The sequence below is a fragment of the Nansenia antarctica genome (genome assembly GCF_963989245.1).
Source record: "Nansenia antarctica genome assembly, chromosome: 13".
Taxonomy (NCBI): Eukaryota; Metazoa; Chordata; class Actinopteri; order Argentiniformes; family Microstomatidae; genus Nansenia; species Nansenia antarctica.
Window position 1 is genome coordinate 27,471,411 of NC_137683.1, and position 19,851 is coordinate 27,491,261.

Sequence of the window (19,851 nt, forward strand, 5' to 3'; positions counted from 1 at the left end):
CTACAGCAGGCGTAGCTAGGTTACCCTGCTGTCCCACATAGCCTATTGACCTCTCTCTCTCGACAGCGGAATCGATCGATCGTTTCATTTTGTACAGTATAGGTCGTTCTCTTCAAGGAATCGACGATGTTCAACAACCATTCCCGCTACCGCTTTGCTTTTCTCTGCCCCTGAGAGAGACTGCTGATCTGGATCTGTTGGATGGAGCTGTCCTAGTAATGCTGACATGATAACGGATCGATATGTTGTTTCTCTTGCATTACGCAGACCCTCGGGATGTGTCAAATACATGCAGTATGAGACCTGTTTATCAGCCCGTTATCAACGTGTTCACACACAAACAACCACTGCTGTCATGGCAGCTGCCATCCTACACTCGTGTACTGTCCAGATACGACCGGGGGAGGCTGTGGCGCAGGAGGTAGAGCCGGCGTCTAATGATCGCAAGGTTGGCAGATCGGCGGTTCGAGTCCCGGCTGGCCACATGTAGAAGTGTCCTTGGGCAAGACACTGAGCCCCAAATTGCTCCCAGTGAGCGGGCCGGCACCTTGCATGGTAGCTTGCAGCCATTAGTGTGTGAATATGTGTGTGAAGGGGTGAATGAGAGGCCATTGTAAAGCGCTTTGGAATAAGGCGCTATATAAGTGCAGTCCATTTAGATATAAACTGCATTTAAATCCTCCTTTGTTCTGTTGTCTCATGTCCGGTATGATGATCAGGTGTAGTGCTGAGGCACAAACATGTACATTTCAAGCCTGCAAACTGTGACACTTTAAATAACGTGAAACAATACTATTGTGCAATATGACAACCCTAGTCGTCTATCTGTACAGTATAGTACAGTGGATAGTGTACATAGCCTTTATTTATGTAAACCAGCTCCTCCCTTCTTGTGATTGTTTTTAAAAGTGTTTTTCTTTTTCCCTTTCCTAACACCAGGGGAGCCACCCCTCCTAAATTTCGTTGTTTGGTACCTGTACTGTAGCAATGACAATAAAGTCCATTCATTCATTCATAATAACCGCTTATGACCACAATAACTAGAAAGTGAAAGGCATTGTACTATGCAGATGTATTAGTCTAGAAATAACACCAACTAGCCTACCCAGCCCCCCCCCCCAGACCTGAACTATCCAGATGGTAGAAGAGCTTCATAATCAAACATCCACTCATACGCCTGTCTTCCTCCCGAGCGTTTGGGAGTTTAAAGCTTTAAACACCACCAGCAGAGGTCTAGAAACTGGCCCGTTCTGCCTAACCAACCTTGAAATCCCCAGCTGCATGCGATGCATAACTGACTCCGTGATTTCCTTGGCACAGGATGTCACTGAGCTGGAACGCGGGGGTGCAGAGAGGCTCGCTGCAGAGGTACCGACCTAAGTTATAGCCTCGTTTGTTGCGGGATAATGAGGTCGGACAACGATCGTACAGGCCGCTGAGAGGAAGGGAGTATTTCGGGTGTCACATTTGACAGCTTATTAGTAAAGCCAACAGTTCCCTCCCTATTCCATCATTCCAAGCACACAGGAAAAGCTCTCTCAGAGGCCTGGGGTGGTCCGGTGGTCTAGCACCGCGGTCTACAGTGCACACATATGCCCATGTCGGCATGGGTTCGAATCGGGTTCGAATGTCCTGCTGACATGCCCTCTTCTCCTTACTTTCCTGTCCTCCTCTTCACTCTCTCTATCCAATAAAAATGGAAAATATGAGTGGGACTGTGACCCCACTCAGAAAGAAATAACCTTTAAAAAAAAAAAAAGCCCTCGGAGGCAAGCAGAGAATACTTCAGGCACTTCGAAATGTGTGGATTTTTCGGCAACCATCTCAATTCCGAGATAAGTGCCCTTTTGATGTTTCGTGCGCAATTTCACGGCATCCTATTTCATCACTGTTGTTTATCGTCGTACTATGTTGACAGTTTGTCTCCTCGACTCACAACACTTTTGGTTGTGGTGGTGGTGGCGGTGGCTTTAGTGTCAGGGATAGAAGTCCCATCACAATCACATTCATGCATGACCGCCACCCGGTCCATTATAGCAGCCCATTTGTATGCAGGCCGGCAGAGAGACACTAGCCTGAGAGACACCCAGCCCAGTCCTTAATGGTCTCACAGTCTACTGAGCTGCACTCTAGAAATGTCTGCACAACTCAACTGAGGTAAAGTAAAGTTTGGTTTTCGGGGGATACTTTTTCCACATCTGAAGTGACTTCGAGTGCATCTAGCCTATTCTTCTCATGAGAGTTCCTCAAATCGGTCATGACTAGTTTCTCTTGGGGTCACCGACGAAAGCCTTTTCTAGCTTTTTTCCTGCCCTGGGCTGGTTGGTGGGTTGGCAGAAAGTTTTTAAAGGCCTTTATAGGTGGGTGACCAAAGCATGTTTGTTTGTAGGGCAGTGTGGGTAAAGCAGTTTTTTCCCTGCTGTTGTAGTTGTAGTCGTAGGTCTGTATGATTGGATTGAGTGTTTGGGTCTCAAAGGTGGATGACAAAGCATGTTTGTAGGGCAGTGTGGGTACAGTAGTTTTTTCCCTGCTGTTGTAGTTGTAGTCGTAGGTCTGTATGATTGGATTGAGTGTTTGTTTGGGTCTCATGTTGAGGAGGTTCTGGTCAGGCAGACAGTATAGTAGTCTCTGGAGGAAGCAGGCGAAGGAGTGCAGTGGAAAAGTCGAAGTGCACTCTGAATTAGAGGAAGTATTGCACAATAGGAAGTGTGTGTGTGTGTGTGTGTGTGCCTTCCATGTCCTTTTTAAAGTGCTTGCCTACACTGCCCTCAAGAAAACCAGATTGCAAAAGGATCATGAGGCTGCACCTGTGTCCAAAACATCTGGAGAAATGACAATACTGGTCTGAGAAGCACAGATCTGTGCTTAACCATGGTCGACCAAGACCCTCGACTGGAATGACCACATAACAAAAGCTGCACCTTGTGTTCAGTGAACACGAAATGAGTTGCTGATTGAAATCAGAATATTTGTCATTGTGTGGGTGTTGCAAAGTGTTTGAAGTCACTCACACACATCTCGTAGTGAAGTCGATCATGCGTCTAGTATTGAACTTAGATGAACCAAGGACTTTGGACATGCTTACAATATACAATACAATATATGCCATTTAGCTTTTATCCAAAGAGTCTTACATTGCAGTGAGTGCGTAGGCCTACATTTTTCAGTATATAATGGTCCCAGCAGGAAACGAACCAGGAAACGAGGTTCTACCTGGCGAACCACAGAGGACCAGAAAAAAAACATTAAAACGGTGCCCTGGGGTGGTCCAGTGGTCTAGCACCGCGGTCTACAGTGCACACATATACCCATTTCGGCATGGGTTAGAATCCGGCCCATTCCCTGCTGACATGCCCTCTCTCCCTTCTTCTCCTTACTTTCCTGTCTGTCTTCACTGTATCTGTCAAATAAAATGAAAAAATATGAGTGAGACTGAAAACATAAAAAAACTAAACTAAAAATAAAATGTTGACGTCCACCCGCTCACACTTGTTTAAAAAGATGCCGTTGGGGCGTAGCCTAAGCGTCGACTATGTAACCGCAGGGTTCCCGGGTTGATTCCGGCCGCGGACATATCCTGCATGTCATCCCTTCTCTCTCTCTCTCTCTCACCCAACCTTCCTGTCATAGTCTCTACTGTTTCTATCAATAAAAAGAGAAAATATGAGAATATGAGATGGTGTATGAGATGGAATACGAGAAAAATATGAGTGGGAAAAAATAACTTAAAAAAAAAAGAAGGATGTTGTTGGTATGTGACTACGTGTCCCATCATGCCTCACTGTGACCCTTGTTGTTGTGCCAGGTTCTACTACCTGAACCCCAGAGGACCACAAAAAACATTAAAATGGTGGTCCAGTGGTCTAGCACCGCGGTCTGACGCCCATGTCGACATGGGTTCCAATCCGGCCCATGCCCTCTCTCCCCTCTTCTCCTTACTTTCCTGTCTGTCTTCACTGTATCTGTTCCAATAAAATGAAAAATATGAGTGGGGACTGCCCCACTCAGAAAAAACCCCATTAAAATGTTGATATCCACCCGCTCACTCACTTGTTTAAAAGGATCTTGTAGGTACGTGACTACGTGTCCCATCATGCCTGACTGTGACCCCTTGTTGTTGTTCCAGAGCCTGACCTCCGCTGGAGGACTGAGACCCTCAGCCATCCTCCAGGCTGGGCCTTCCTCCCGACGCCCCCAGAGCTCCTCTTCTGCTGGTAAACCTCCACACTTCCTGACTGTGTTTTCTACATCTTTTACCTGTGTCATCATTTCTCTGCTCGCTAATGCATCGTGGTGTATCCGGCTAGTAAAGGCGTCGCATTGAGAATCGACCTAGTTTTCGACCGATTTCACTTATGAGTTCCGTTTGTTTTATCGACTTGGAACTGGGTGTTCTTAATGTAATATCGTCGTTCGTTTTGTCTTTTTTTGAAAACATGTGTGTCCTGTTGTGATTTATTTCCGTCTGAAGGAATGCTTGCATTTGCACTTTTTGTGGCCCCGTCAGGGTTCACATACGAGCGCGCCGTGTTTGTGTAATGTCGCTGGTACGGAAATGAAGTGCATTGTGGGCCGTAAAAATGGTCTTGAGTAACACGGGCGCTTTCCACTTCCTGTTCCCCCAAGGCCGGGTGCTTATGTAACCAGGGGGCACAGGGTCGCTAGCGTTCGCCTGTGACTAACACGTCAAAGGAAGGCAGGCAATGAAGAGTGGTAAATTATCTGAATACGAACAATAGCTTAGACTTTTTTGCCTCTTGTCAAATAGAATCTTTTTTTTTTTCTTCTTCTTTTGGTTAAAAGTCAGTTGGTTGGTTGGTTGGTTGTGTGAACTGTCAGACCGCTAGTGTCAGTTGGGATTGACTTTCTTGTTTACGGCGTTTCCTTCTCTTGAGGCTCATGTTTGTCTGTGTTCATCATGTCATACTGAGGCTTTTACTGTGGTTTCCTTCAACACCGCACCTACGCGGAAAACAAGCCCGGACCAAAACTCAGCCTAGAATGTTCCTCAGCTCAGAGACACTGAGACACCGGTGTACACAGTATTACACTGACGTTTGTGGCGTTTAGCAGACGTCTTTATCCAAAGAAGCGACTTTTAGACAGCAAATTTGTCTATATAAGTGAATCATCTGTCCATCAGTCATTGCAAGAAAGGGAATCTCTGCTCGAGCCAGGGGCCATTGGCAATCATAATCATGCTTTTTTAATATATTTTTTGTATATATACAGTAGATAAACTGAACAGGGAGATGGGGGAGGTTTCAGGAGGGACAGTTAAGGTGTAGCCTGAAGAGATGGGTCTTCAGGAGGGACAGTTAAGGTGTAGCCTGAAGAGATGGGTCTTCAGGAGGGACAGTTAAGGTGTAGCCTGAAGAGATGGAGGTCTTCAGGAGGGACAGTTAAGGTGTAGCCTGAAGAGATGGAGGTCTTCAGGAGGGACAGTTAAGGTGTAGCCTGAAGAGATGGAGGTCTTCAGGGGGGACAGTTAAGGTGTAGCCTGAAGAGATGGAGGTCTTCAGGAGGGACGACAGTTAAGGTCTAGCCTGAAGAGATGGAGGTCTTCAGGAGGGACAGTTAAGGTGTAGCCTGAAGAGATGGAGGTCTTCAGGAGGGACAGTTAAGGTGTAGCCAGAAGAGATGGAGGTCTTCATTCTATGGTGGAAGATAGGGAGGGAGGGAGACTCTGCAGTCCTGACAGCGGTGGGGAGCTCGTTCCACCAACAGGGTGCCAGCCAGGATTGTTAAAAAGCCGTCAACAGCAATCACTTCCTTCTGATTCCTGCTCATGGCATTTATAATAACCCCCACCCCTGTTTGTGTTTTCCCACCTGGTCTCCTTGGAGACTGTTGCCGTGACGCAGCCGGAGTAGCTGTCACTCAGTGGCGTAATCGTAATCGGCGCTTGCATGCTGTGTGTTTACCTGCCTCCCTCTGACTGGTTTTGCTTCCTGACTGCAGTACCGTAGGTGGAGATGACTCCAAACTACCTCAGGGCCAAAAATACATTGTGTGTGAATGCGCACAATGTTACGTAAACCTTTATTTCTAAGCTGCATGACATTTGGAGGGTAGCTTAGCTTTACTGAAATAGTTCCCAGTAGTGTCAATGCTAGGTGTAGTATTTCTGTGTCTATACAGTTAGTAGCCTATGGGGTTTGGCTAAAGCCACGATGGTCGTGAGACTCAAATCCATAAGCTTAGTCGCAACGCTAAGCTATTTTAGCATGCTTGCCCTGGAGTGTGTGTGTGTGTGTGTGTGTGTGTGAGTGTGAGAGTGTGAGTGTGTATGTGTAATGTATGTGTAATGTATGTATGTAGGTATGTATGTATGCATGTATGTATGTATGTATGTGTGTGTGTGGGGCTCTGGGGACTGTAGGGACTGTGTGTGTGTGTGTGTGTGTGTGTGTGTGTGTGTGTGTGTGTGTGTGTGTGAGAGTGTGTGAGTGAGTGTATTTGTGTAAGTGTGAGTATGTGTATGTATGTGTATGTGTATGTGTATGTGTATGTGTATGTGTATGTGTATGTATGTATGTATGTATGTGTGTGCACCTTTAGGCTGAGAAGGAGAAAGTGTTGAGTGGTGTAAAGATTAGGAGAGGAGCTGATTGAGTGAATGCGGCAGGCCTGTGAATCACTACTGTGAATAGTGAGGATGGATTAGCTGTTGTCTGCTGGGCTAGGGGGAGGTGGAGCCATCTAGCTTGAGGCCACGCTGCTCTCTGCTGCTCTGGCGAAACCACAGGGTTATACTGCCCCCTGCTGGCGAGGAATAGAATTGAAGTATTACATTGATATTGTAATTCAAAGCTGCTTGAATGCTGCTGCTGCTATTCAAACGTACATACTTGTTGTTGTATGTTGTGAATTTGAATAGTTAGTAGCCTATTTTAGTTCACACATGATTGTGATAATGTTTAATTGTCGTTGTCCAGTGCTAAGCTTGGCAGCATTGCTTTGAATGAATGAATGAATGAATGGACTTTATTGTCATTGCTACAGTACAGGTACCAAACAACGAAATTTAGGAGGGGTGGCTCCCCTGGTGTTAGGAAAGGGAAACAAAAAAACACTTTTAGAAAAAGAATAAAATCACAAGAAGGTAAGGAGCTGGTTTACATAAATAAAGGCTATGTACACAATCCACTGTACTATACTGCACAGATAGTCAACTAGGGTTGTAATATTGCACAATAGTATTTTTTCACGTTATTTAAAGTGTCACAGTTTGCAGGCTTGAAATGTAAATGTTTGTGCCTCAGCACTACACCTGATTTTTTCAGTCCAGCAGCTGCCATACAATCCGTCCAGACTGTCCAGGGCCCAGAACGTAGGTCTTTGCTGTGTTCAGGGCCTGGACGGCCCTGTGGTAGAAGCAGTTCTTCAGTCTGTTTGTCTTAGCGGCCGGGGTCCTGTACCTCCTTTTCGAGGGCAGCCTGATAAAGTGTACGTGCCCAGGGTGGGTCGGGTCCCTGGAGATCTTGGAGGCCTTCCTGAGACTGCTTTACTGCTTTCATAGTTCATTGACTGGATCAGTGTACAGGGTTGCCAGATGGGGTTGACAATTTACAGCCTAACCACAGTAAAAAAAAAAAGCCAAATCCACCAAAAAAACAGCCCATCTGGCAACCCTGTCAGTGTAGCCAAGCTGTCTCTGTCTGTGGTCCTTTTATTTACTGGATCAGTGTAGCCGAGCTGTCTGACAATTAGGCCTTTAGAGTCTGTGGCCTTTTTCTGTTTTGTTGTTTTAGAAGACAATCCTTTTATAGTAATAGTAGCTAACAATACAAAATAGAAGCACATTTATGGATTGTGTGGATGGGGGGTGTTCAATATTTCCCTTGTTTTGGAATGCACCTCCAGCGTACATCCATACAGGTTGAGGCCTATCGATGGCTTAAGTATCGGCGGGCCATACGGGAGACGCCAGCGCCTTCGGAGCCGCGAGCAGACCCATGCATAAGTGATGAGCTTTGATAGGTCTAAGTGTGCGACGCTTGTTGTGTTAGCTAAAGGGCCAGACCGACCCCACCCACCACTCAGACTGACTGTTGCTGTATTATTAATGTCAAGCCTGGAAGGCTGACCTGCGCTCTATACCTCCCTCCTCCTCAGCCCCTAAGGTCCCCAGAGACCCACTACTAGCTCCTCCCTCTCTCTGTCTGTTTACATAGGCAAGACCTATGGCGTTTCTTCCATTATAAAACCGATTGTAATTCTCCGAATGTCCACAGGGTGTCACTGTTGATCTATTTCAGGCGGTTCGCCGCTTCCTCCATCCATGTTCACTGCATGACACCCGGCGAGACATGTTTGTAGATGTGGCTTAGCGTGCTACTGCAGTGCCTGGGAGCTGAGGTGTACTCGTGGGCGTGTTGGTTGATGATCAAGTGGACTGCAGTGGAGGTTCTGACTGCATCCCAATGAACCCGGAGTGTCCTCTGTGGGTTTTTTTCTCAGCTGCGCTGGCTGAACCCACTTCAAACTCAACAGGTTGATGTGTTTATCTCAACTGATAGTGGTTTGTAGTTAAAGATGTCATTCAAAAAAACGTAGAAGAAAGAAAACACAAAAAAAACCCTGAAGAACGCAGGTTGGAACGAAAACCTTGGTTTGTGGAGAAAGTCATTTGCGTCTGAGCCACAGTGTGTGTGTGGCTTTCTTTGTTTTTCTGTCGTTTTAAAGCTAAGGCACACACCTTCCACTGGAAGTCTTCTATGTAAATATGATGATTTCTTTGTGTTTATTTGAACATTTTAAAACCAAACCGCGAATAATAAATGACAAAAGCGTCCATGTCAGGATCTGTTGGTGTTTTTGTGGGATGAATCGGTTTGAGATTCGGTTCGATGGAACATTTGTGTTTGATTGTGTTGGAGAAAGAACAAGCGCGGGAACGTTACAATTTAATTCACCCCTCCAACGCCATAGTTCGCTAGTGTGTCTGTTATCCAGTACAGTAGCTCCAGCCGGTGTGTGTGTGTGTGTGGTTCAGGATTTGGGAGTGGCCCCTTCACCCCACCAAGGTCCTCCAGGCGCGCCTCTCTCCCTCCACCAGAGGGCGCTCCTCGCCTGGCCAACAAACCGCCGTCTCCCCCCAAACTTCACCGTGCCCCACCCTTAATACTGTCAGGGCTCTTCTCCAGGAAAACGCGCACACACACACACACACTGAATCTCAGTTGGTGTGTGTACAGAGTGTGTATCTGTCATCTAATATACACTGTCCTTTTAGTGATGAACATTCTAGACTGCTGATACATTCTACTGATACATAGATATAGATACATATACATTCTGCCCACTTTTGGGCGGTGAGGTTGGAAGACACCACGACTCATCCCAGAGTCACACCCAGTCAGAAGGTCGTTTGTGGTCATGATGGTTTGGGGATGGGGGGGGGAGGGAGGGGGTTCGAGGGGTGTAAAGATATGAATAGGGCTTTAAGGAGGTGGTGTTGGCCTACAGCATGCAGACAGTCTCCCCCCAACACACACACTTCCAGCCCAGAGCCAGGAGTCAGAGGAGTCTTCGGGGGGAGGGGAGGGGGGTGGAGGATGAGGGGGGTCTGGGGCTTGGGGGAGCACCACCGTTCTTACCCTATTATTACCCAGTATTTGAAGCCGTCAGAAGATGTGTCTGGGTGGCAGGTCTCCCCTGGAGTGTCGCTAACCGTCCTCAGATACGGGCTGTCCTCAGACGACTGTCTGTACCGCCGGCGCCAGTGGTTTACTCACACGCTAGCTACAAGGCTAGCTGAGGAGAGGGGCTTTAGAAGACGATACACCTGCCTTTCTTTTCTCTCTCCAAATGATTTTTCGAAAAGGATCCTGTCTTTTGTTGTCTTGTAGGAAGTCCTCAGTATCCCTCGGCGCTACGGCGTGCGTGTGTGTGTGTGTGTGTGTGTGTGTCGGATGATGTCTACGGCGAAGGGTATAATGGCGTATTCATAATAACTGATGGAAGAAGCGAGTTTGAAGAGCCTCTTACGGTCCCCCAATATATGATATCAATGGGCAGCTGTTTCCACACACTCTTGTGTACGCGGTTGTTTCCATGGTTGCAGCCTTTGATCAGGGCCGGTGTAAAGAGGAGAGCTTAGCTGGAGCCGCTGCTGCTTTCATCTCCCTGATCTGCTGCTGCTGTGGATGTTTGTGTGCAGCGTGGAGTTTGTTTATGATTTTTTTTCATCACAGTTTTGAGGAATACACACACACACACGCATACACACACACTCACACACACACACGCGCAGGCGCACAGGCGCGTTTGCAGGTTTGAGTATCCATGCAAGGGATGTTTTCTTGTGAAAGAAACCGTAGTATTTTTGGGTGCTGCAGTGCCTCTCCCTCAATGTGGTGCTGGTGTTACAGCAGTGTTACTATGGCTACAGTATTATTACAGTGTTACTATGGCTACAGTATTATTACAGTGTTACTATGGCTACAGTATTATTACAGTGTTACTAGGGCTACAGTATTATTACAGTGTTACTATGGCTACAGTATTATTACAGTGTTACTATGGCTACAGTATTATTACAGTGTTACTAGGGCTACAGTATTATTACAGTGTTACTATGGCTACAGTATTATTACAGTGTTACTAGGGCTACAGTATTATTACAGTGTTACTATGGCTACAGTATTATTACAGTGTTACTATGGCTACAGTATTATTACAGTGTTACTATGGCTACAGTATTATTACAGTGTTACTATGGCTACAGTATTATTACAGTGTGACTAGGGTTACAGTGTTACTATGGCTACAGTATTATTACAGTGTTACTAGGGTTACAGTGTTACTATGGCTACAGTATTATTACAGTGTTACTAGGGCAGTATTATTACAGTGTTACTAGGGTTACAGTGTTACTATGGCTACAGTATTATTACAGTGTTACTATGGCTACAGTGTTATTACAGTATTACTAGGGTATTATATTGCAAGAATATTGTGCAATTGTGGTTTTCCCAAGTCAAGAGCAGGGCGGTGGTGATGTCTACATTATCAGTGGACAGTTGGAATATTTCAGACGGTTGTTATTGGTTTAAAGCCTCAGCATTTGACCGAATTTTTTTTTCTTCCCCCCTTAAATCTCTGAGGGTAAAAAAATAATAAAATAAAAATAAATATTGTTAGTACCATGGGGGCGTGGCCGCGGGATAATCAAGTTCAAATGATAAACAAACATAAACACACAGCCCCCTCCCCTCCCCCACGTCCATGAGCCCCAGTGAGCTCTCTGAGTCAGCTGGGCGGGGTGTGTCATCAGTGGATGAGGTGGGTGAGGGAGGGGAGGAGGGGTGGATGGGTAAGGCAGGGAGGGGGGGGGGGGGCTGGGGGATACATGCCAACCCCATTTCGGTAGTAGCGCTCCCCCATTTTGTATGTGTGGGATGGGGCCAGCTCTGTCAGGTCCGGGGGGGGGGGCGGCCCGCTAGGCTAATGCGATGTGGCGTGTCACTGGGAGAATCTAGGTCAAGTTTAAAGCTGCCTCTGCCCCGCCATGCAGCAGGCAAGTCTGACTGACGCTCTCCCTCCCTCCCTCCCTCCCTCCCCCAGATATATAACACACAAACACACTCACTCACTATCCTCTGTACTACCCTTATTTTAAAACGAAAAAATAATACTTTTCCTTAAAAAATTATAGCAGTTTGATACACACACAGACTCACATACATACACAGTCAGACAGACACACACTCAGACACACACACACACACCACTCCCCCCCCCCCCCCCCACCCCGCCCCAGGCGAGCGCTCAGCCTCTCCACGGCAGTACCCACGTGACTCCTCCTCGCCAGGGCTGTGTCTGCGTCTGTGTGTGGGTAGGGGAGGAGGAGGAGGGAGAGGAGAGGAGGGGGAGGGGGGGAGGAGGTTGTTTTTCCCGCTGGCAGGGCTGGGCTGGGCACTGCCGTAGTAAGAGGCTGAGACACGTGGATCCTCATGCTGCTTCTGCTGCTGCTGCAGACTCTAGTAGTGGAATGTCAGCACTCCCCCCCTCCCTCCATCCCTCCATCCCTCCATCATCATCACCACCCGTCTCCCTGGGATGTTTTGAGGACACTGCAGCGCCTCCGTTTGGGGGTTATTTTGGGTGTTTTCCTAGAGGGATGGGGTGGGGGTGTGGGGGTAAGGGGGGTGCAGGGGGGGGGGGTGACATTAAGAGGAGCATGCAGGGGTCATGATGCTGCGGGATGGAAGGGCGTGGCACTGCTGGGGTCTCCGGTAGTGATGCTCTGTTGCTCTGGTCTGACTCTGGTCTCACATGGGTTTACTGCACAAACGTCAGTCTTAATAATAATAATAATAATAATAATAATAATAATAATAATAATAATAATAATAATAATAATTCATTGTTTTTATGTACCGCTTTTCCGGGGCTCAAAGACGCTGACAATAAAGTTGACAGTCTTATTTGTCATGTTTGATTTGCCAGTCCTGTGTTTTTTTTTATTATTCAACTCGGAAATGACAAAAACAATAACATTCTAACATTAAAACATTTCAATATTTCTTATTTTTTAGTGAGGGAACATTTCTAAAATATTATGTGAAATGACAGCCCGTGTCTTTTAATTTTGAGTTATTTCCGTCAAAAAATCGTAACGTTCTTTTTTTTATTATTGCGACAATTTTACCCCGTCGCAATAATAATCCTGGTGAGTTTCACTGTGCCGTTCGGCATTCGCTTAACACGGAGTTCTAGTTCCCGAAGAATCAAAAACATTCCTGCATGCTCCCCGCGCCCCCGCGCCTAATCCCGTGTTTTTTGGCGCATTACCTCATCTGTATTAATATATTCATGTGCTTTCAAGACTTACTACTACAGTACTGAAGCCCCCCCCCCCCCCCCCCTCCCTCGTCTCTCAGCGCTGGTCTCTGATTGGCTAGCCACCTTGTTTTCAATGGCACCAGTTTTTTTTTCTTTTTTTCTACGGTTCCATGGATACAAGCACAGTATTGGGGAGAGGCGGCTCAGCCAATGGGAGGACGGCGGCGGGGGGCTCTGGTAGTGAAGTAGTAGTAGTGCCCCCTGGCCTTAGACGAACCCCCGCCTCCGCTGCTCTGAGCGGAGGAGAGCACGCGATGGCCCGGTGGGGGGGGTAGGTCCAAAACAACAACAACCCAGCCTGCCCAGGCTCCCCCACAGACACGTCAGTACCGCTGGGGTCTAGACCCTCGGAGGGGGGGGGGGGGGGGGCAGGGAACAGCCCTCCCCCACATTCCACCACTCTGTCAGGTTTTAAATGTGCTCTCTCTCTCTCTCTCTCTTCCTCCCTGTCTCTCTCCCTCCTTCTCCCTCTCTATCTATCTCTCTCTCCCTCTCCATCTATCTCTCTCTCTCCCTCCTTCTCTCTTCCTCCCTGTCTCTCTCCCTCCTTCTCCCTCTCCATCTATCTCTCTCTCCCTCTCCATCTATCTCCCTCTCTCCCTCCTTCTCTCTCTCCCTCCCTGTCTCTCTCCCTCCTTCTCCCTCTCTATCTATCTCTCTCTCCATCTATCTCTCTCTCCCTCTCCATCTATCTCTCTCTCTCCCTCCTTCTCTCTTCCTCCCTGTCTCTCTCCCTCCTTCTCCCTCTCCATCTATCTCTCTCTCCCTCCTTCTCTCTTCCTCCCTGTCTCTCTCCCTCCTTCTCCCTCTCCATCTATCTCTCTCTCTCCCTCCTTCTCTCTCTCCCTCCCTGTCTCTCTCCCTCCTTCTACCTCTCTATATCTATCTATCTCTCTCTCTCTGTCACCACACCCAACATATTACATTATATCAACCCACCAATTATCACGAATGACTGAAACACACACACACACACACACACACACACACACACACACTTTGGCTTAAAAAGGACACATTATCTGCTTGAATACCAATTGATATATTCACTGAGCTCTTTTAGGAACACTATACTAATACCGGGTGGGGCCTCCCTTTGCTCTCAGAACAGCCTCAATTCCTCGTGGCATTGATTCCACAAGATGTTGGAAACAGTCCTCCTGAGATTCTGGTCCATGGTGACATGATTTCATCACGCACTCCCTGCAGGATTTTCAGGTGCACTTTCAAGCTGTGAATCTCCCGTTCTAACCACATCCCCAAAGGTGTTCTATTGGATTCAGATCCGGTGACTGACTGGGAAGGCCGCTGAAGAACACTGAACTCATTGTCATGTTCATGAAACCAGTTTGAGGCGACTTTTGCTTTGTGACACGGTGCATTATTATGTTGGAAACTAGCCATTAGCGATGGGTACATTGCCTCCCTTCATGGCCACACATGGTCAGCAACAATACTCAAGTAGGCTGTGGCATTCAAGCCATGATTGATTGGTATTAACGGGCCCAAAGTGTGCCAAGAAAGCATTCCCCCCACCTCACCATGACACCACCTCCCACCCACCTGGACTGTTGACACAAGGCAGGTTGGGTCCAGGGATGTCCGCAGGTGTTTTCTAATTAGGTTTTGGGTGTGAGTGTCTAGGCTATTTACTGACGGTTTACTAGTTTGATGTTTCCCCTCCGCTCCGGGAGACAACCTGGCCGCGCTTCTGTCATTCGACATCCGTGTTTCAAAAACATTTTCTGCTGGCGCGGCGAAACAGGAAAGATGAAGAATGTCCTCATTTAATCTCTCCCGCGATTGGTCTATTCCTGGAGGCTTGAGGATTCTCTCTCCCCTCTCCCTCCCTCTCCCGCTCTCTCTGTTGGACTTTCAAATGCAGCCCGGGCCAACCCACCGCCACTCCAAATTCCCCCGTCCTTAGAATGACCTCATTGCAGACAGAATGAGAGAGAGGCGCTGTGGGCCTCTGGGCTGAGCGGTGCCAGTGTTCTTGGCACCCCCGTGCCTGGCCAGCCCTTCCTTCTCTCTAACCCAGCTCAGCTCAGCTCAGCCTGCCACCACCGCTGCCTGGGAGGGGCAGCAGAGGACTAGGGGACAAGAGAGAGGCTACACACACACACACACCCTGACTACTGTACTATATATACACACACACCGCCACCACGGGCACACACTACACTGTACAGTAGGAATCAGATCAGTAGGGCGTGGTGAGTGAAAGCCCCCTCTGTCCCAGTCCCCCCCCCTGTCCCTCCCTCCCTCCCTGCGCTCTCCGTTTTAAAGATGGATGACTCTCCTTCTCTGGCTCCCTCTCTACTCTCCTCTCCTCCTCTCCTCCTCTCCTCCGAGGCTAAGCACAGGTGTGGCAGGATGGCAGCCAGTGATGTGCCAGTAGGGGTGGTGGAGGTGCGAGTCAGGTCACATTAGCGGAGGCGCTGGTGGACATGGCTGGGCATGGCAGGAGGCAGGTGGCAGGTCTGTGACCTCCCCCCTCCGCCCCCGGTCCCCCCCCCCCTGGTGGGCAGAGAAGAGGGGGTGATGTGGAAACAGGGTCAGTCTAGAGAGGAGGGAGGGAGGGAGGGAGGGAGGGAGGGTGGGAGGGGCTGTTATTGATGATGCGGGTTGCTAGGTAAGGATTGCAGACTTTGCACACAGGCAAGCGGGTGGGGGTACTGGCTGCCTCGTTCAGATGAACTACCCAAGATGGAGTCTCGCGCATTAGGCCGTGAGCGAGGGGTCAACACTGTTTTGTGACGCCCGTGACTCACCTTCTAACTGTCAACTTCTAACTGTCAACTGTCACTGTGACTCGACTTTAATCTCACACTCACACTCTTGTTTACCTCCTCAGCATAACTAACCCGGTGACTAGTAAATGGATGTAAATGGACTGACTTATATAGCGCCTTTATCCAAAGTGCTTTACAACGGCCTCTCATTCACCCATTCACACACCAATGGCGGCAAGCTACCATGCAAGGCGCCGGCCCGCTCCCTGGGAGCAATTTGGCGTTTAGTGTCTTGCCCAAGGACACTTCGACATGTGTCCGATCTGCCAACCTTGCGATCTTTAGACGCCGACTCTACCTCCTGCTCTACCTCCTGCTCTACCTCCTGCGAACCTGAACCTATAACAATGTCTTTAAACGGACGTAGCTTTTCAACCTAGCCACTAGTCTTCAGTCTGTCACCGATCTATCAACAGAGTTCAGTCTGTGTCTGTGTCTTCACTCTGTCACCAAGCTGTGACCTGTCACCAACCCTCTTCACCGTCACTGGTTCAGTGTCTTGTTTTGTCACAGTGTTGGCCTCTCTGTTCTGTACAGACTGCAGGGAGCTGTGCTCCTCAGGTGTGCGTGCGTGAAGCGTGCGTCAGTGTTGCCAGATGGGATAGTTTTCCAGCCTAACCACAGTCTAAAAACCGCCCAGTGTGATCATAACTAGCCCAATTGGGCGGGAATACGGGAATACGCCCAATCTGGCAACACTGGCACTGCGTGGTGCGTGTGTGTGGCATATCACCCCATATAATGCTCATGTAAGTACAGGGTATTTTATCTTGGTGACAGAGGTACCTTTCCACACATGTATATAGCAGACCTTGTATATACTGACGCTATTTTACATCCCTGTCATAAATCCTGAGGTAATACTGTAGCAGAGCCATTGATGTGCTAATCTATCAGGCAGTTTTTGTACAGTAGAGAGCGGCGCGTACAGGATGTGTGGTCCTGTACTGTAGTATTACTCACAGCCCCCCGTACTGCGGTGACAGTGTTTGTATAAGCCCTAACTAATGTGAAGTGTAATTTCAGCTCTGTCAGTGTGGGTACAGGCCATGAGAGTATCCAGAGGTATGTGTGGTGTGTGTGTGTCTGGTGTGTGTGTGTGTCTGTGTCTGTGTGTGTGTGTGTGTGTCTGGTGTGTTACCTGACAGTGTTTACGGGCTCTGCTGGACTTAAATCCCTGGGTCCCCCAAGCAATCCGTTCCGTGTGTGTGTGTGTGTGTGTGCGCGCTTGTGTGTGTGTGTGTGTGTGTGTGTGTCTGTGTTTGTCTGTGTGTGTGTGTGTGTGTGTGTGTGTGTGTGTGTGTGTGAGTGTCCGTGTGTGTGTCTCTGTATGTATGTGTGTGTGTATGTGTGTATGTGTGTGTGTGTGTGTCGGTATGTGTGTGTGTGTGTGTGTGTCTGTATGTGTGTGTGTGTGTGTGTGTGTGTGTGTCTCTGTATGTGTGTGTGTGTGTGTGTGTGTCTGAAGACCCAGTGCAGTAGATAAGCAGCTGTGGCCCCTCTCTCTCTCTCTCCCACTGAAGCAGCAGAGGAGAACTGGGTGGTTAGTCTCACCCTGCTTCTTTGGGGGGTTTGAATGTGTTTTCCAGGTAATGTGAAATCTGTAGGTCTTGGCATTGACAAGGAGCATAGTACCGTAAGGTGGCGGAGGATAGGGGGGCTTAGTTCTCACACTGGGGTCTGTGGCGGCGGTGGGATTATCTTCACTCCCCACACGCCCCCCCCCCCCCCCCCCCCCCTTCTCTCCTACCCTCTCATTTTCCAAGAATCAACCGTTTCCGCCGCCTCAACTCTAGCTCTAGGAAACCTGACTTTGGTTGCAAAGATTGGAAATTCAAAATGCTCAGTATGTGTGTGAGAAACATTGATGTACTGTAGATTAGGGCCTGGATCTGATCATCTGAATCCATGTGTGAGTGTTGTTAAGAGGGGGTAACCCCAGGAGGATGTGTGGCTTTCTCCCTAAGCGATATGCAGGATGATGTATATTTAGTATATATATATACAGTATACGGCTGCTTTGCATGTAACGGCTCTTTGTCTATCCATGGCGGAGGCTCCTCAGGAGGGAATTGACTGAAGTCACACTCAGTTGCACTTAAAGTTATCGAGTTTAACGCATTGCTGTAAATCAGTCCTTATTTTAAGGAGTGGGTGTGCTTTTCTGGGCTTTTTTGGGGGGGGAGGGGGGGAGACATCTGGTGGGCACAGGAAAACCACACATGGTCCGAGGGGAGTGCTGGTTCTAGCCTGGTACATCTTGGCGGTCTGTGGGTCTGTGGGTCTGTGTTACTGGGTTCATGAGGAGCGCTGGAGCACAGAGGCGGAACCGAAGGCGGGTGGGAGGGGGGCACCAGAGAGGTTCAGCTCCTTATCTTAGCGACATTGCTACAATGCCGGGCGAGAGAGGACGCTGGCGTCGCTTGTTCGCCGCTTCTCCGCCGAAATCTATACAGTATATACTTGCAGTATACAGAGTAGATAACCCTAACCCAAAGACACTTAGATTTAGTAATCTAAAAATTAATTAGACCCCTATACTTTCTTTGATCTATTTTTTTTGTTTCTTTTTATTTTACTACTCGATCTTTCCCGTTTGTAAAGCATCTTTGAGTGTCTAGAAAAGCGCTATATAAGTCTAATGTAGTAGTATTATTACACCTAATGTTGAGTCGTCCTGTGTCGTTAAGTCTCTCTGGTTTTGTGTGTCGACAGGTATCGTAACATGGGGAACCTCCTGAAAGTCTTGACTTGCACAGATCTGGAGCAGGAGCCCAACTTCTTCCTCGATTTTGAAAGTGAGATTATTCTTTCTTCTTCTCTGACTTTTCTCCCTAAGCCTAATTACCATCCCTCCCCTTCATTCTTATCTCTTATTATGCAGTATCACACTAATAATGAAAGATGCCCCTTAGTCTTAACCTCCCCCACGTCCCCCCCGCCCCCTCCCTTCATCCACGTCTTGATCTTCTTCCCAGAAAAGTATATCCGCCTCCTCCCCTTTCCAGAACTTTCCATCACCCAGATCTTCTACGCTGCTGTGTGTCTGGAATATCAATCTAGAAGCACTAGAGCCCTCTCCTCAAATATGTAGCTGCAGACCTACTCTCTCTGTCTCTTTTTGCCCCCAGGCCATCTACTGTACCATAGCTTCGGCCTGCTAGGACCAGGATGTACTCACTCAGAATACGCAGGAGGTGGCTCTAGAGCAGTCCTCTCCTCGGGGACCCCCAGCCGCTCCACATATTTGATCTGTTCCACCACCACCAGCACACCTGATTCAACTAATCAAGTACAAATCATTGCTCTGTGGAACAGATCAAATATGTGGAGCGGCTGGGGGTCCCCGTGGAGAGGTTTGACAACCACTGCTCTAGAGAGTTCAGACCACGGCGGTTAACTGAGGTTAACTGACTTCTGCCAGTTACTTGGTTACACCCTTTGTGTGTGTGTCAGTCTCTGAGAATATGTTCTCTGTTGACCGTCCTACTGCGTTGTGTCTCTCCTCCAGACGCCCAGCCCACAGACGCAGAGCGGGAGGTGTGGGAGCAGGTGGACGTGGTGCTGAAGGACGCTCGGGGGATCCTGGACGAGCTGCAGGCCTACAAGGGAGCCGGCCAGGAGATCAGAGAGGTACGGTACAGGTCTCCAAAAACTGTATTTACTCTCTCGACTCTTGATCCAATCAGGATTCCCATTTTCAGCAAGAGGGATGAAAACCCAATGGATCGGGTTGTAGATAACAATGTCGTTGGATGGCCTGGGGTGGTCCAGTGGTCTAGCGCCGCGGTCTACAGTGCACACATATGCCCATGTCAGCATGGGTTCGAAATCAGGCCCATGCCCTGCTGACATGCCCTCTCTCCCTTCTTCTCTTTCTACTTTCTCTTTCTACTTTCCTGTCTGTCTTCACTGTATCTGTCCAATAAAATCAAAAATATGAGTGGGACTGCCCCCAAAATTACGTAAAATAAATAAATTGTTGGTTTCCTCCGTGTCCTCCAGGCGATCCAGAACCCCAACGACGAGGCGCTGCAGGAGCAGGCGTGGTCGGCCGTGGTCCCCCTGGTGGGGAAACTGAAGAAGTTCTTCGAGTTCTCCCAGAGACTAGGTACGTATGTAAGCCTTCCTTCCTCCTGGGCCTCCTGATTAGATACAGACAATACCCCCCCCCCATGTCCTTCAGTCGGGGGTACACCAATGT

At 48.4% G+C, this 19,851-nt stretch overlaps 1 protein-coding gene across 1 annotated transcript in view; it reads left to right on the top strand.

The window, feature by feature from the left end:
• fam49bb (family with sequence similarity 49 member Bb) overlaps nucleotides 1-19,851 on the top strand; it is a 44,840-nt gene that overhangs the window by 10,976 nt on the left and 14,013 nt on the right. The window contains 4 exon segments of the mRNA XM_080544348.1: nucleotides 4,127-4,214; nucleotides 18,363-18,445; nucleotides 19,159-19,280; nucleotides 19,653-19,758. Of these exon segments, the coding sequence (XP_080400474.1) occupies nucleotides 18,373-18,445; nucleotides 19,159-19,280; nucleotides 19,653-19,758 (301 nt within the window). The 5' untranslated portion in view covers nucleotides 4,127-4,214; nucleotides 18,363-18,372.